General features: G+C 39.4%; 1 protein-coding gene across 1 annotated transcript; it reads right to left on the bottom strand.

Annotated features, from left to right (window-relative positions):
• Positions 1-11,306: 11,306 nt before the first annotated feature.
• LOC139127375 (tripartite motif-containing protein 2-like) lies at positions 11,307-13,444 on the bottom strand. The gene is made up of 2 exons (XM_070693291.1): positions 11,878-13,444; positions 11,307-11,770 (listed from the first exon to the last, which is right to left on the bottom strand). Exons 1-2 carry the CDS (start codon positions 13,442-13,444, stop codon positions 11,307-11,309), a joined length of 2,031 nt encoding a protein of 676 aa, XP_070549392.1.
• Between the last annotated feature and the right edge of the window lie 2,374 nt (positions 13,445-15,818).

Raw genomic sequence — 15,818 nt, 5'->3', positions numbered from 1 at the left:
CCGAGGTTGGTCATAAAGGTCCAAACAAACCGGACATGTCAACAAATCAGACAAACGTTGCCTGGCAACAGTGTCAGGAGAACATCTCTCCATGGCAGTCGAGAGGTGATTTTATCTCTGTGAAATGAAATGAAAGAGAAAGAGATATGAGTCTTTCAATTTATGCTATAACTACCAATACCGAAATATAAAACATATCACACACATATATAATCATATTAATATAAATAAACATAAATGAATAAATAAATAAATATATACACGCATATACATACTGTAAAATCGGTATACATATATATATATTACTGTATGTGTGAAGTATATATTTATATATTTATGTATATATATAATATATATATATATATATATATATATATATATATATATATATATGTCACGTGACATCAAATTGATATTAAGTGTCCTTTGTTTAATGTAATGCTTTAAAGCGTAGTGAATGTTATTTGTTGATAATGATTCTTTTGAATGCTCCGACGTCGGGGTAACGAAATATGGAACTAGGGCGAAATTGAAGCGATTTTCCTTCTTCAATCTACTTTATTGCGACCAAATGTCAAACAGTCATGGAGCTCAAAATGACCCGCCATTCATTGTCGGTGGCTTTCACTTTTCTCGAAGCTCTCATCTTCGCATGCCTGGTTCGAAACGCAGGTAGGTAGCCAACCACCAGCGCTCGATTGCTAAAACACAACGTTCTGTACTCTACATTAAATAGGGAATTCAAGATGGCTACAGTGCTTACTAACTGTGTTCGTATCGGTTCATATTATTCTTTAGGTAAAATATTATCTGACGTTATGGGAAGCAATGGGAAAATGAAAGAGCTACAACTTCACATGGCTTTTCTTCGCGTTCGCACGATTCGAATGGCCACAGTCGTATACTGAATCTTCGAAACGTAAACACACCTCTCACGCACGGTATCTAAGATGAACCCCTTAGCAATAGTCATTGATTGATGGCTAAAGTCATTTTACGGCGAACTGGACAATTGCTCTGTTTATTCGATTCGATTTTCAATGGAGAATAACAAATGTGTCGTCACGACGTTCACTGGGTGTTCGAAACAACGGGCATTGTTACCAGAGAACAATTTGTATTTGCAAACAATATATATGCAGACGCCAAATAAGTGGAACTCTAAAAATATGAACGAGTAACACTAACGGAATTCAAGCGACGCCTACGGCATTTGCTTTCGTTTTGTCGACTTGTCAAAATCATATTCAGACAGCTCTATCCGTGTTCATAAGTCGATTTGTGATAAAGTTGTTTATCTTTTATAAAAATAAGATTTTCCCCTTAAATTCATAATTTTGCACTTTTTCTACAGAGAGTCGCTCGAGGGCACAACTTCAAGTAATAATTCTTGGGGATCGGGTTTTGTTTTAGGTTTTAATCGAGTCAGACGTTCATGTTGACAAATGTCCTTATGCGACGCTCGGTCCAGACGTCAGGATGTATAATGTCATGATGTCGACAAAAACACGCATAACTATTCTTTGTGATGGGCACATACATAAACATAAAACAAAGGATTTTTACTGGAGAGCGTGCATAAGCCAAGGCATTGTTAAAGTCATTGTTGATTTTATAGCACGGACAATACAACAAACAAACACATTTTGAATATCTCTAAACAATACAAAATGCATACAGTTCAACAGCAGCTGCAGTCTTTTGGTGTAATTTCACTCAGTTTACATCTCTTCATACAATGCAGTGTATTTTCCACTGCCCAAACCATGATATTGTCCAATTGCATGTTGTTCACCTTACCAAGACTGCAATGTCAACTGTTACTATTGAGACGAATTTTATTCAAAGAGTAGAATTCATTAGGCATAACTGCATAACTTATTCAATGGACAGTGTTTTAGAGATTAATACACGTTTGTGCCGGGACCTTGTCTAACTTGAAGTCGTTTACGGAGACGAAGAAAAAAATTTAGTGTTTTACGGGAAAAAAACAAACAATTAAAACGTCTTTAAGAGCTAAAGCTATGTCTTCAGTAAGTTAACACAAGTATTATCGATCGTCACGTGATACATAGCCACGTAATACGTAATGGGGCTTGGATGCTGTACTGTATAGTAGACAATACAGTTTAATTCGATCGCGCTCAAACCCACCGCGGCAACGTACGACACCCAGTCATCTAGCAGAGACGCCACAGTCAAAACCAAAATTGAGCGAAAATGAATATATTGATCCTAATACAGTGAATGAAAAAATACGGTTTATGCATTTCCATCGAATGCGGCACCGTTTACAAGTTCAATGCATAGCTTGCGTTCGTATAGGGAAACCGCAACAAGGAGTGTTGTTGTCCACAGCGACTGCGCAGTCTCACAAGCGTTCGTCCTTTGCGCGACCTTTGCGCTTTTGTAAAACAACATACCAGCGTTTTAAAAGGTCATAGCTGTAGCTATCTATACGCCTATGTTCGCGCACTACAGTAAAGTGAAAGTGCCTATATGCAAAGTAACATTGACATTTCTCAGGACGCACACCAAAATACGTGACAATGAAACTCCGAAGATAAGAGGCCGGCAAATATCCAAGCAGGGCGCCTACGCCCGAAAGCAAACGCAACGTAACAAACAAAAACAAAATCTACTGACCTTAATACAGCAATCCAGATACGGCTTTACATCTACGGCTACGCTACGCTGACCTGGTCCTCGACGAAACACACGTACGCACACACGTACATTATCCACTGAAGACATGATCTACACGTCAACTTGACTTCTATTATTTCATGTATACTCTGTTCATATTGTTTGTGTCTAATTTGCTATGTGTTCTGGTGTGTTTACTTCAATTGCACGACAAGGATTTGCAAACTGGTTTTCCGCGCTGACGGCTCGGCTCGGCTCTCCCTGCTGCCCTGATCTGAACTGCCTATACGGCTGAAAGTGCGCATGCGCAGGCGATCACATTCTACCGACTACTCTGTAAGGCGGAACTTGGCGGAATACAATGGTTTTGTCAATCACTGACATGCACGTACACCTTTCGCCCACTCTATTTCCTGGTACATCATAGATAGACAAAAATAGATCTTACTTTCTTTTTAAATATTTCCATCTCCCTTACTTGTATCTAACCCGAGCCTTGGAAAAATATCGTTGCTACTGAATTTCATGTTCGGTCGGGAAGTTAAGTTTCGATCTGGCGAGAAATGACGTTGTTCGGTGCAGGCAATAAATATGTATAAGGTTTTTAAGGGTATTGTTATCCTTGCCATTCATTGTTTATCGTTCCAAATTACCATGCTCATTGGTTATTTTCGTTTATTCCACATGTTATGGCGGATTGTGACGTTCGTCATGAAATGATCTGGAAGCTGACACAAAACCTTGCAATGTCGTGCCAAGTTGCCTGTTTCGACGTCGTTCGTCAGTTCTCAATGCGACAACAATATTTGTCAATGAAAGCGCGCCCTAGTGTCAGTCACGCGCTCTTACGGCATACGTAAGTCACCGTTCAAAATCACGAGGGTCTATGTTAAAATAAACAATTTTGCAGAAGGGCGTTGCTCTGAGTTGTTATTCACATGATTCGCTTTGATTTATGGATTGTCGAGCTCCTTTGTCATATTCTTTCTTTTCAGTTTTATACAGCGTCATGGGTCATGATCTGCCCCACTCTCATTGGTGGGGGGGGGGGCGATGAAGTATTGCGTAAGTAAGGTTCTGTATGAGCATGCATATGAAAACATAGTGCATGAATATCCCTCCTGTCAACTGTGTCAAGTTGGAGAAGGTACTGAGTCAGCACTTGCTCAAACTTTTTCGTGCGTGTGTGTGCTAAAACTAGCGATATTTTCAGCCAAAATGGCATCAGCAGCTACTGTCCAACTCTTGCGTTATCTGTTCGTTTGCGCTAAGTTCGCGACACTTCATCTTTGTTCACCACGATAGGAAATGATATGTCCGTCTGTCACGGTTCACCGAGTACAGGGCTGTGTAGAACTTATACTAGCGACACAGGCGTAAGCTAACCATCACCCATCTGTGTGTGACCGTCCGCAAGGAAACTTTAGCAGAAAGTATAGGCAGCCACACAAGGCACTGGTAACAAAGATAAGGTGGTTTTATTGCTGCTCATGCATCGAATGAACTTTCAAATCGTGCTCCACAAAACACACAAGTAAACAAGCAAGCAAAACGCATGGCAATTCAAGGTTTGAACAGTTGTCATCATTTGTACGATTTCGTCACTTTTTCTTAAAATAAAGACTCTGATTTGCGAGATGCTGACGTGAAAATGTATTAGAGAAAATAAATCATAAAACGTCTGTTTTAATTTGTGTCACTTTTTAAGGCTGTAAGGTAAAGATAGTGACGTCCTGGAACAATCGTGTACTTATTAAAGGGATGGGTCGTCGGAACTGCGCGTGTGCGACTTTCCTGTTTACAAACAGTGTATTTCATGCATGATATCTAGATGCATCACGTCAACATAGCTGCAATATTTCAATTTTACGGTATTCATCATAATTAGCAAACATGTTTTAACTTTAATCAATCGCCAACGTACCCTGGATACAGTGTTTACATCGGTCGTAGGGGCCCATGGCAACATACAAAGTATTTTATTTCATTTTGTATTTTATTTTATTTTATTTGATACACAGATAAAGGCAAACCCACTAACAGATCTGCGAAACAAAAAAGGTCACACCATCACCAAGACAACCATAAAAGTAACACGTTACATGAAATTGAAAAATATACACAAACTGATAAAGTGACTGGATAAAATAGTTTTAAAAATACACAGCGTAGAGAAAATACCTATATTACATTTGAAAGAGATATCGTTAAAAACAGACACGCATCTGGGCACTGTTGAGAATTTTCTGCAAATAACAGAAAGTCTGGTTTAGAAGGGGGTTTCTTGCGTAAATTTCTACTGGGGGCATAAAAGCAGATTTTATTTAAAATATGTGGTGAATCATAATGTGAATGGATTATTTTGTATAAGAAGCACTAGTCAAGGGTTAGTCTTCTATTGTATAACTTAGGAATGTTCAGAATTCTGCAATAAAATGGGTAGCTGGATTTACTGCAGTGAACATTGAGTTTGCGACAAATGTATTTCACAAACTTAATTTGTACTCGCTCAATTCTTTCTGACAGACCCTGCTGGTGGGGTGACCACACAACAGAGCCATACTCTAGAATAGATCTTACATAAACAAAATACAGAGAAATAATTGCTGAAATGTCATTGAATGGCTGGCAGAGACGCTTAATAAAAGCAAGAGATTTGAAGGCTCTAGAAACAATGTTATTGATGTGAAAAGAATAATTAAGATTGTAAGTAAGGTAAATGCCCTAATCCTTGACAACAAAGACCATTGATGGAGTAATCAAGAGAGGAAATGACTCTTTTCTTAAGTGTAAAACTGAGATGCTGACGTGACCTTTGAACAAAGTTCCGATGACACCCTCCCTTTAAATTGAAACAAGTCGACTTTCAGTTTTGAAGTGTTTTATACATGAAGTCTTTTAAAATTACCGCTGATATCGGGGTCACACAGAAGGTTTTCACCGAAAAAAAATTCTTCACAATTTCTGATAGCTTAGAACACCTGTCACCTAGTGAAAATGTCTTAATGTAGTTCCAATCTCGTATTTTTTCAATTTCTTAGAACTATATAAAATTATTCTGTGGTATCTTGTTGCTCATTCATTCTATTCAGCAACTTGGCGGAAAACAAATATTTTCACATCTCTTCATCTGAATCGGAGAACCGCCTAACAGCTACTCGCATCCGTAAGATGAGTATTTGTAAAATACGAGAACCCCAACAACAGCTATTTTTATCCCTTCCCCCTTTAGCCACAAAGTGCCATAGTTCTGAAAATGTACCAGCTTGAAGGGGCAGCCCTCAAACCCTGGTTCTCGCAGTTGTGGTTGTTGACAATTACTGTTTATGTGATTTTAGTCCTTTGAACTCCTTTAATAGTTGTGCACAGTTAGTCAATTTGCTCCGAGATAAAAAAATAATAAAAATCCGGCCCCTTTATGGACTCATAATAGCGTTTGAAGATAGCTGCATGCCAGTGCTGACATATAATAAGGTCAACACCTAGTGGCCTCCCAATACGACCATTCACGCATATATCAGCTGTACACGCAGTCGCTATTGTGGCGAGAGACCTGGCGAGCTGCCATGAGACAAAAGTCGTTGACGAGGTAAACAGCGTAGCCTGAAGTATCAAGGGTGGCCGAATGGAGAGCGAAAACAATGCCAAGTATTTACCCTGCATTCTTCCCGCTGAGTTCACAACGAAAACGGGTCATTGTGACGTGGACAGATCAAGTGACCCGACTTAATGAACTTGCCTATGCTGGAATGAGGGGAGAACAATTCATGATTGAGGGGGGGGGGGGCACGCGAGGAAATGGGTGTGGCAGCAATTCCCCCCCCCCCCCGCCACTGTTGCAGCAAATGTTTTTTTCTACTGTCTGTCCTGCATCATTTTTTTTCACGTGTGGAAGCAATGCAATTTTTCGTGATTACCAGTTATTTAATATGCGGTTCTTATGTTACATTTCGTTGGTTAACAACTGCACATCTTAAAGAATCCTATGTGAGCACAGGACAGCTGACAGGGAATGTGTATAACAAAAGGATTGTCCCAAAGGGGAGGGGGAGAGCGCGAGAAGTCCCCCCTCTCGCATAAAAAATGTTGAAACCTTGAAGTATGAAATGATGCAATCTGGTACAATCTGAGAGGTGTTTCAATTTCTTTGTAGTATTTGAAAATGACACAGGACAATCTAGGGGAAAGCGCGAAAGGAGGTGTCTTCCTCTCACATCATAATTTTTGAGAAAATGACGTGTGCAATCTGGTGCACTCTGAGAGGCGTTTTCAATTTGTTTCCACCAGACAAAACTATTTGAAAATAACATAGGACACCCCGGAGGAGAGTGCGAGAGAGGGGGTGCCCCCTTCCATCGAAAATTTTGAGAAATTGATCTGTGCAATGGTGCAATCCTGTGTTAACTCTATTGGGGAAAAATTAAATTTTGGATTTTCGAAAAGCTAAGAAGGTGAAAGTTTTTTTTGCCCCAAAAGCTTTAAAATGAGCCCCCACAAGTGGTAGATCAGAAAAGAATTGTAGAAATGTGAGAGTCCATTTAACTATTGTGCCAAAGGCGCATTCTACATTAAGTTTCAATAAATAAATAAAGAAGTGAAGTTGATTTTTTGTCAGTGAAAAGAGCAATAATTGTAGTATGTCAAACGGGAGTAATCTGGATAAAAAGATAATACAGGGAACACGTACAGGACTACATGTTGAGAAATACTTTTTACTTGGTCTAACCACAACAATTGACAATATCCTATACTTATAGCAAAACATTTACTTAATTACTTGGTATAAGGAAAATGTGCCTAGTAATGAATTGTTTTTGTATTGTACAAACATTCTGAGACTCATAAAAATGTCATGAGGATACATACACAGGACATGACGCAATCTTTTCAGGAACTGAGTATTGAAAGAACACTTCAGATTTGACGTGAAAGGCTGAACCGTCTACACAGTGACAATATGCAGAGCTGCCTTAAAGTAACACATAAACACTTGACAGCACCAAACTTTTACACCGTGTAAACATGGATAGCTGTTTGGAACCAAGTCTAGACTGTCTTTACATTTCACACCATGTTCTAATTCACACACAGGGATGCCATGGGCTTTCAAGATTTAACAGAGGGGTTGAATAATTAAGACTGTTTGAAAATGAAATTGGACACTGATATTTTTACTATATTCTTTTCCATGATCAGTGTTTGAGTAAGAATAGACAACAATCCAACATTGAAGACATTGGCCTTTCTCATGTATTTGCAAAATGTTAGCATCGCCAAAGGCGGCGCACTTCCAGAGAATGAGAAAATGAAAGACTGAGATTGCTCAATTTTTATGGCAAGTTTCTTACTTTGGTCTGCTATGATCATTTTCTTCCTCAAGACATTACTGTATCATTTCTTCTTCTTCTTCACCTGCAAACAATAGTTTTTCCAAAATCAAATTGTTCTCCCCTTACCAACTGGGCTCGACTTTCGGTTCATGTCATGTCATGTCATGTCATCAACTACCATATGTGGCATACATTATCTTCGAAAGCTACACACGACTGCAATGGAATAGTTCAACCAAAAATGCTCTAAGTGGCGCCACGGTCATTCCACATGACTGTCGTCTGCAAACTTTGTCATCTCTTACTGAACAGCAAACGGTGCGATATTGACATATATTTGAAACATTTAGAATGCTTTTCTAATAAATATGACCTATTTCGGAGAAGCTTCTCCCCTACACGACCGACATTTTTGGTGTAAAAATAAACACAAAAGTCCCCATTCATATTTGCTGAGATTTTATTGGCAATTTGTAGATTGTGAAGACTGTTAAAGATTCGTGACTATTTTGCTTTTTGGAAGGTGTTTGTCTAAGATTGCGACATAATGACACAGTAATAATAGCACAGAACTGAGTTGGTTTTAAAAAGTACATTACTTCAGCCGTTCCTCGTTCATAATTGTTTTCTGTTTTCTTCGCTATTCATATCTTAGTGCCAATGTTCAACATTTCGTTCTCCTTAAATGTAAAAGTATTTTCCATGTTAATAACCTTGTACGTATGGCTTTGTCATGCATATGCTTTCACGTGGTGTTCTTCCAAATGAAAGACGAGAGCGCACACTTCCATGTCTTCGAAGCAGTGCTTACTGCATTTTTATGGAGTGACCGTGTCAGCACGTACAGCGCCAAAGTGTATGCAGGAAGGTAGGTAGGTAGGAAGGTATCATGCATGCATGCATACATGCATGCATGTATGCAAGCAATGCAATACATACATATTACATACATACATACATACATACACACAACACACACCACATACATACATACATACATACATACATACATACATACATACATACATACATACATACATACATACATACATACATACATACATACATACATACATACATACATACATACATACATACATACATTCATACATATGCGCATATATAAGGATAAAATTAAGAATAACTCAAAAGTATATCAAGTGCTTGCAACTCAAGTTTCACGTATTCATGCGATCATTAGATGGCAATTTATTTACTTCAAGCTCTCTTACATCTTTATTTCTTCAAGTTGGATGATACTAATTCCGACGGTCGGTATAGGACGGATTGTTGACCGGTAAAATCATTTTTGTGACGTCATTTGAGACAAAGACAGAACATCTATTCAACAAGTTGGACTAATCCGCATTCATCATGAACAGTTTTTCTGTCTGACAGAATTTCTTTATACATTTGAATACATTTGAATTATATATATATATATATATATATATATATATATATATATATATATATATATATATATATATATATATATATATATATATATATGTTTGTATATTAGTTCTCCTTCAAGGGATACTGGTGTAACTTTTTTGTTATTGTTATTCTATATTATCAACCACAGTGTCTTGCACTTTCTAATCCTTCACATCCCAATGTTTCTCTGTGGAGGTCCACCATGATGGTGAAAGAGTACATACGTGCATTGCAATGGCAATGTCATGTGTTAAGTTTGTTGAATAGCCTGCCAGGTCCTGCCTACGTAATGGCAAAAAGTAAATTTTCAGTCAAGACCAAAATCCATTTATTGGCATTATTACAAAACACTATATGCATATGTATATTACGTTTACAAACTGAAGTTTTGGTATTTCTGCCGTTAATATACAGAATAAAAAACTCACAAAATAATTGTCAACAGATACAGTTACTATCCCTTGAATATAAGGCTTTACCCACAAGTGAGAAAACAGACATTCATTCAGCAAAGAATGGGTACATTACCATTTACCGTGATGGCTGGTAAGAGTCTAATCACCATTAGAAGTTTTCTTGATTGACGTGTTTTATTTCAGTGAATGAAATCAACCTATGTACGACCGTTCGTGACATGTAGTTGTGCACAACAAGTGTGGAATACATTCACAGCTTATTTAAAGTAGTATTACATTCAAAATTTAGCCATGTTGAAATTCTTGTACTATAACAGTGCTCGATGCGGAAAGCAGAGCGTTATAAATAACAACACAAATTACTTCAAGTACAAAGTAATAATACCTGTTACTTAAGTTTCATGCATCCTGCAATCATCAGACAGAACAAACGAAAGGAATCTTAGCATAACAATATATATATATATATATATATATATATATATATATATATATATATATATATATATATATATATATATATACAGACACATTAAAACCTGTCTAAACTGAACCATATAACAACTGAGAAAATTGTTCGGTTTGGAGAGGTGTTTGGTTGAGAGAGGTCCTTTTAACGTAGAGTTCTAAGGTTCAGTTTGACAGGTTATATATATATATAATATATATATATATATATATATATATATATATATATATATATATATATGCACACACACCTCTTTCGCTGCCTTCACTTGGCCGGGTTTACCCTGTTTTCGAGAGTTGGAATGGGGTCAGCCTCAGATATAATATTTTCCCAAGGGCGATAGGAGGTCATGGACTTTTTTATGTCCACAAATATTAATCCACCGCCCCAAGGCCGAAGAAACTCACCGGTGCCAAAATTGGTTAGGACGGTGGTGTGCACGTACAGTATTTGCATCTGAGTTCCTGTCTTTTTGTATCAGAAACTGCATCTTCTTGGTCAAAGTTCATCTGTTTGACTGGTGTGAAAGCATTCAGCTGCTGAAATGAGTGCCCAGTCAGTATTGTAAATGGTACAACGAAAAAATGTAAATTGCCAGAGTCCCATGTGTTTCACTACAACTAAAGGGTTCAAGTATCGTCATATTTCAAAATTACTGAACTGGTGAAAAGTTCCAAAACGCCAAAGACACACATCATATTAGTAAATTGATATGTTTTCACGATCGACATGAATACATTGCACAATACACTTGGCTCAAGGTTTGTTAATTTAATCAAATCTGCATAATTTCAAAAAAACATATATAGTACGATTAGATGACCGCAAACTAAAATGTAGTACGGTCATTTTAATGATTAAGTATGGTAACGCCATGGAATGTGTGGCTTGCATGGTATGCTACGCTCCCACAGTAATACTGCAAGCAAGAGCCCTCTTGCGTGTCAAACTACTGTATTCTCTTGGTTTCCCGCTTGGTTACTTTAAAAAACTGTACTACACGTATTACGCTGGGATCTCTTTGTAAATGACAATTTTCCCGCCACCAGCCTCGTCCTCATCGGTCACTATGACTTTGCACGGTCGTCTCTTCGTGACGCAGATCGACACAGGATGAACGAGCTGATCACTGGGCTTGTCAAGACGACAGATAAAGCGCCCTCCGTTGGTGAACAACTGAACCCTGCCCTTGCTGCAGACGAAAATGTTGTCGTCTGCGTCTGTGGCGACGCCCAGAGGATTTTCGAATTGCCCATCGCCTTGTCCTTTGGATCCAAACGAGTATAAGATTTGTTTGCTATCCCCGTCGTAGACCATCACTTTGCAGGCGCTGCTGTCTGCCGTTATAATTTGATTTAAGCTGTTGGCTGTCAGAAACCTGGCATCTCCCTCAAAGTCGATCTCTTGCTTCTGTCTGCTGGATCCAAGGTCCCAAAACACGACTGTTCTGTGCTGCTTGGCATCAGATACTGGTGGGTTGAGTTGCAGATGTGATACGGGTGAATCGATACACGCTTCCGCTTTGTCAGTGGCTAGCAGAAGAAAGACTTTGCTCTGGTTGGAATCTGTAGCTAACCCAAGTGTCGCTCGGACGTTTGCCCGTAGTCCTCGGAGAAGTACGTCTCGCCGGCATCGTTGCAACGGTGGAGTGACGTGCCATCTGTCAGGAGGATATTCCCATCAATAGAGGATAAAGTCTTGATGGCTGCAACATCAAACGGAGAACGAATGTGCATTTGGGATTTATAGCTGCCGCCGAGGGTGTATTTCAGGATTCTGTCGTTTCCCATGGCCGCCACATAGAAATGACTGTCGTCGTTTGTAAGGCTGAGTCCCCTTGGTTTTTGTAGTGCCCGCCTCTCTGATAATTTTCCAAACTTGTCGATGACTACGGTCCGTTGAAACTTCCTTCGGCTATTAGAATATGTTAGCGATGACTCGTCACTGCTTTTCGTGAACAGTGAGCTAACAGCTGTTTGAGTTTGAAATCGCCCGACTTGGAAACGAAAGGTTTTTTCTTCACTCGACACTGGTTGTGCGCTTTGGCTTCCCTTGACTCGCACTGTGCCGATGACGTCTGTGAGTTTCAGGTCATGGGTGGGTTCACTGTGGAACTCGATCGGTTTTTTAGTGGAGGTAGGTATGGCGGTTTTCTGAGAGACAATCTCCTGCAACTGGGATAGATGCTGTTTCTCCAGGTAGAACACGAGGGAGTCAATGTCGCTCCAAAGCAGCTCAGTTGCTATGGTAGTTATTTTATCCCCTTGCTTGACCATGTCGTCAAATCGGGTTATTGCTTTTTCCAAGGCGTTCAAGTGACCGGTGTAATGGTCCTGAATCTGTTGGAGCAACGATTGTTCGTACTGTTTAACTTCCTGTAAGATGGCCGATGTCCTTGCCGACACACGCTTGTACAGAGCGCTCCGTTCTCTGATGAGATCCTCTCTGATGCAGCCCATAGTATCGCTGGCCACCTGCAGCTCGGGCAGCTTCTTGTTCATGCTGCTGACGAGGTCTGCTAGCTTCTCCCGTTTCTTTTCAGCGGCTGTCTTCAAGCTCACGTGCTTGTGGTGCCCTCCCTGGTGCTCGCTGAGAATGCACTCCATGCATACGGCGACCTGGCATGTCTCGCAGTACATCTGCACCTGGTGGCCGCTGTGGTGGGAACAATTGGCCGGTCGCGGCAGATCTTTCGGGGTCGAGTGGTACTCCTCAATAGGGACCATTGTGTGGTTTTTGGTCACCATTTTCTTTATGTGTCTATTCTGACATTCTTGGCACTGAAGTTGGTCGCATACTGTGCAGTATGCCACGGAAGACCTTCCGCAGATTCCACAGGGCTCCCCTGAAAAATGGCTGGCCTCTTCCTTCTTTTTGTTCTCCACGAATTCTATCAAAGCGTTGGTCGTGAAGCTGTCCGGGAGACCGTCGACGCCCTTGCCCCTTATGAACGACGAGTTATCAACTCTGCAAATGGGGCACTTCAGTCTGCCGTAGTTTTGAGAAACAATTCCGTTGAGACACGTCAGGCAGACGATATGGCCACACTTGGGCAACAGTTTGGGATTGGAGAACCGTTCAATACATATTGGACATTGGAGAAACTGGTCGTCCAGTTCCTTACCGACACTTGATTCCGCCATGTGAGATGCGATGCTTTGAGTTTACGGTAGTAACGGTACCTGTGAAGAGAATGGATACTTTCAATGAAATGCCACGGTAACATTCTTGATAGTGTTATATATCTGTGCTTGGGGGTAAGAGGAGAGAGAGAGAGAGAGAGAGAGAGAGAGAGAGAGAGAGAGAGAGAGAGAGAGAGGTACTAGATAAATAAATGGGTTGGATGTAAAGTCAAATTTAAATATCTATAGATGAGGGCCAGACATAGAAATACAGACAGAGAGATATACAAAGAGATAAATAAAATACAGGCAAGTAAGCAAACATGCAAAACAATATAACTAAAAAGTTTGTAAATGAGCGTTTCAACATGTCAAAGTACAGCAAAGCTTGAACACTGCTGTCATTGGTGTGCTTGTTATTTCCTACTGCTGTGACGTGGTCAACCATGAATCTTTTATCAAAATTATGAACCTCTATTTGTGTACACTAGGTCAGCTGATAAGCCAGAGAAAACCGAGGATGTTAGACCCTACAAAATTTTCATGATTTAGTTATGATGCGCTATTCGCCTATTCGTGTGATCGCATAGAAATTAAGCTTACAGTACATTTACAAGGTCTGGTCAGTGCCCTTATTATTAATTCTCGTTTGACTGTGGTGCAACAGGAATACGACCTCAGTCCAAAAGAATAGCCCTCTAACAATAAAAAATAATAGACGCCCACCATTGTAACGCTTAACCACAGTTTGTATGGAGTGACCGTGGCTCAACTTACTGGCGAACTGTGGACACTGTCATAGAGCATTCATAACTCCGTGTAAACGATAGACTCTTCCAGATCTACGTTATCTTGACTGACCAAGCCAGTGATAAAACAGTTAAGAACACAGATGATCAAAAACTGACGACCTTACCTTTATATCGGCTGAAGCAGCGAGAAAAACTTCTACCCTATATTACAAGCACTATAGAAGGCCCGACACAACATTTTACTTCCTTGTGTGACGTCAGAAGAAGAGCGCCCTCTCTCTTGCTTACCGTATACTTTTGTCTTTCGGAGACATCCGAGTTGCAGCGTGCATAGATCACAGACAGTAGAGATATGCATAGACAAGCTATTCTCGCAATACAGCTGCTAGTCAATGCATGCCTGTTTTGTATGCATTGTTCCTATTAATTTTTTAGCGTTACATGACGGAATATTACTTTAAACTTTTGCCAGTTATCAATACTCAGCAGACGTGTGTATGACGTCTATCTGACAAATGTGCTTACCGACAAAGCCCGCCTTGTTCGCTGTACCTCTGTCCGTTTGTACAAAATAATTCTAAACATAATATATCAGGCTCTCATGACATCAAAACTGAAACATCCCTATATCGTAAACATTTCATAAAATTGCAAAATGATTGTTAAAAATCAGCAAATAGATATGATTCTTGACAATCATTCAACCGTTGACTCACGCAAAGTTTGCAGGCAATATACACTTCGTGAAAGAAAAAAAGGAAGAAAAAAAAAGGAAGCAATACAAATATATATATATATATATATATATAAATATATATATATATATATATATATATATATATACATGTATGTATCAAAGACGCTTGTATATGTGTGTGTGTCTCTGTCTGTATCTGTATCTGTGTCTGTGTTGCACAAGTGTTTCATATATGCAATATGTTCGTTTAATTGGACATGCTTTTAAATGGTTCTAATTCCGTTTACATATCAGCACGTTTCCATGGTATGATTATAAGAGTAATTTTTCAGTTATTATTACGTATTCCCTATATTGAAATCTGCTGCTACCTGCTACATAAATCTGCTGTATGGTGTGCAGATTTAAGAGACATACACCATTACCTCATCTGTTCCTGCTATTTTAGAAAACAATGCTTCAAAATTACCAGTCACAACCTTCAGTATGAAAAGTTCAGACTTCCACAGTATCATCAATTTACTCTTTAAGCATGACAGTCACAATTATTCTCAAGTAATTATCTTTTACAACTCCAGCATAGTGCGGCGGTATGATGAGACGAGGTATGAAGAGCTGACAATTCGGGAACACAGCAGCTGGGAAACGTATTCATACGCGCTGTGTTTACCACAAACATCTGCCTGAAGCAGCGCCTTTGACGGAAACGATTTTAGAGGATTTGTATCGGGGCGAGGAAATGTGTCAAATATCCATGGCAACACAAAGGAAAGCGCCAGAGAGATAAAGAGTATGACCTGGGAATATGCAAATATGTGCCATCGTCTGCTGTGGTATCAACCTGTTTCACAGCAAAACACCACGACAGTTTGACGAAATTCGCTGGCATGAATACAAAGTATTTATTAAACGGAGAAGGGTGGATACTATATGTTAGGATTAATTT

The sequence above is a fragment of the Ptychodera flava genome, chromosome 3, assembly GCF_041260155.1.
Source record: "Ptychodera flava strain L36383 chromosome 3, AS_Pfla_20210202, whole genome shotgun sequence".
Classification (NCBI taxonomy): domain Eukaryota; kingdom Metazoa; phylum Hemichordata; class Enteropneusta; family Ptychoderidae; genus Ptychodera; species Ptychodera flava.
Note: the sequence above shows the minus strand (reverse complement) of the source record. Positions and strands in the feature narration are given on the sequence as shown.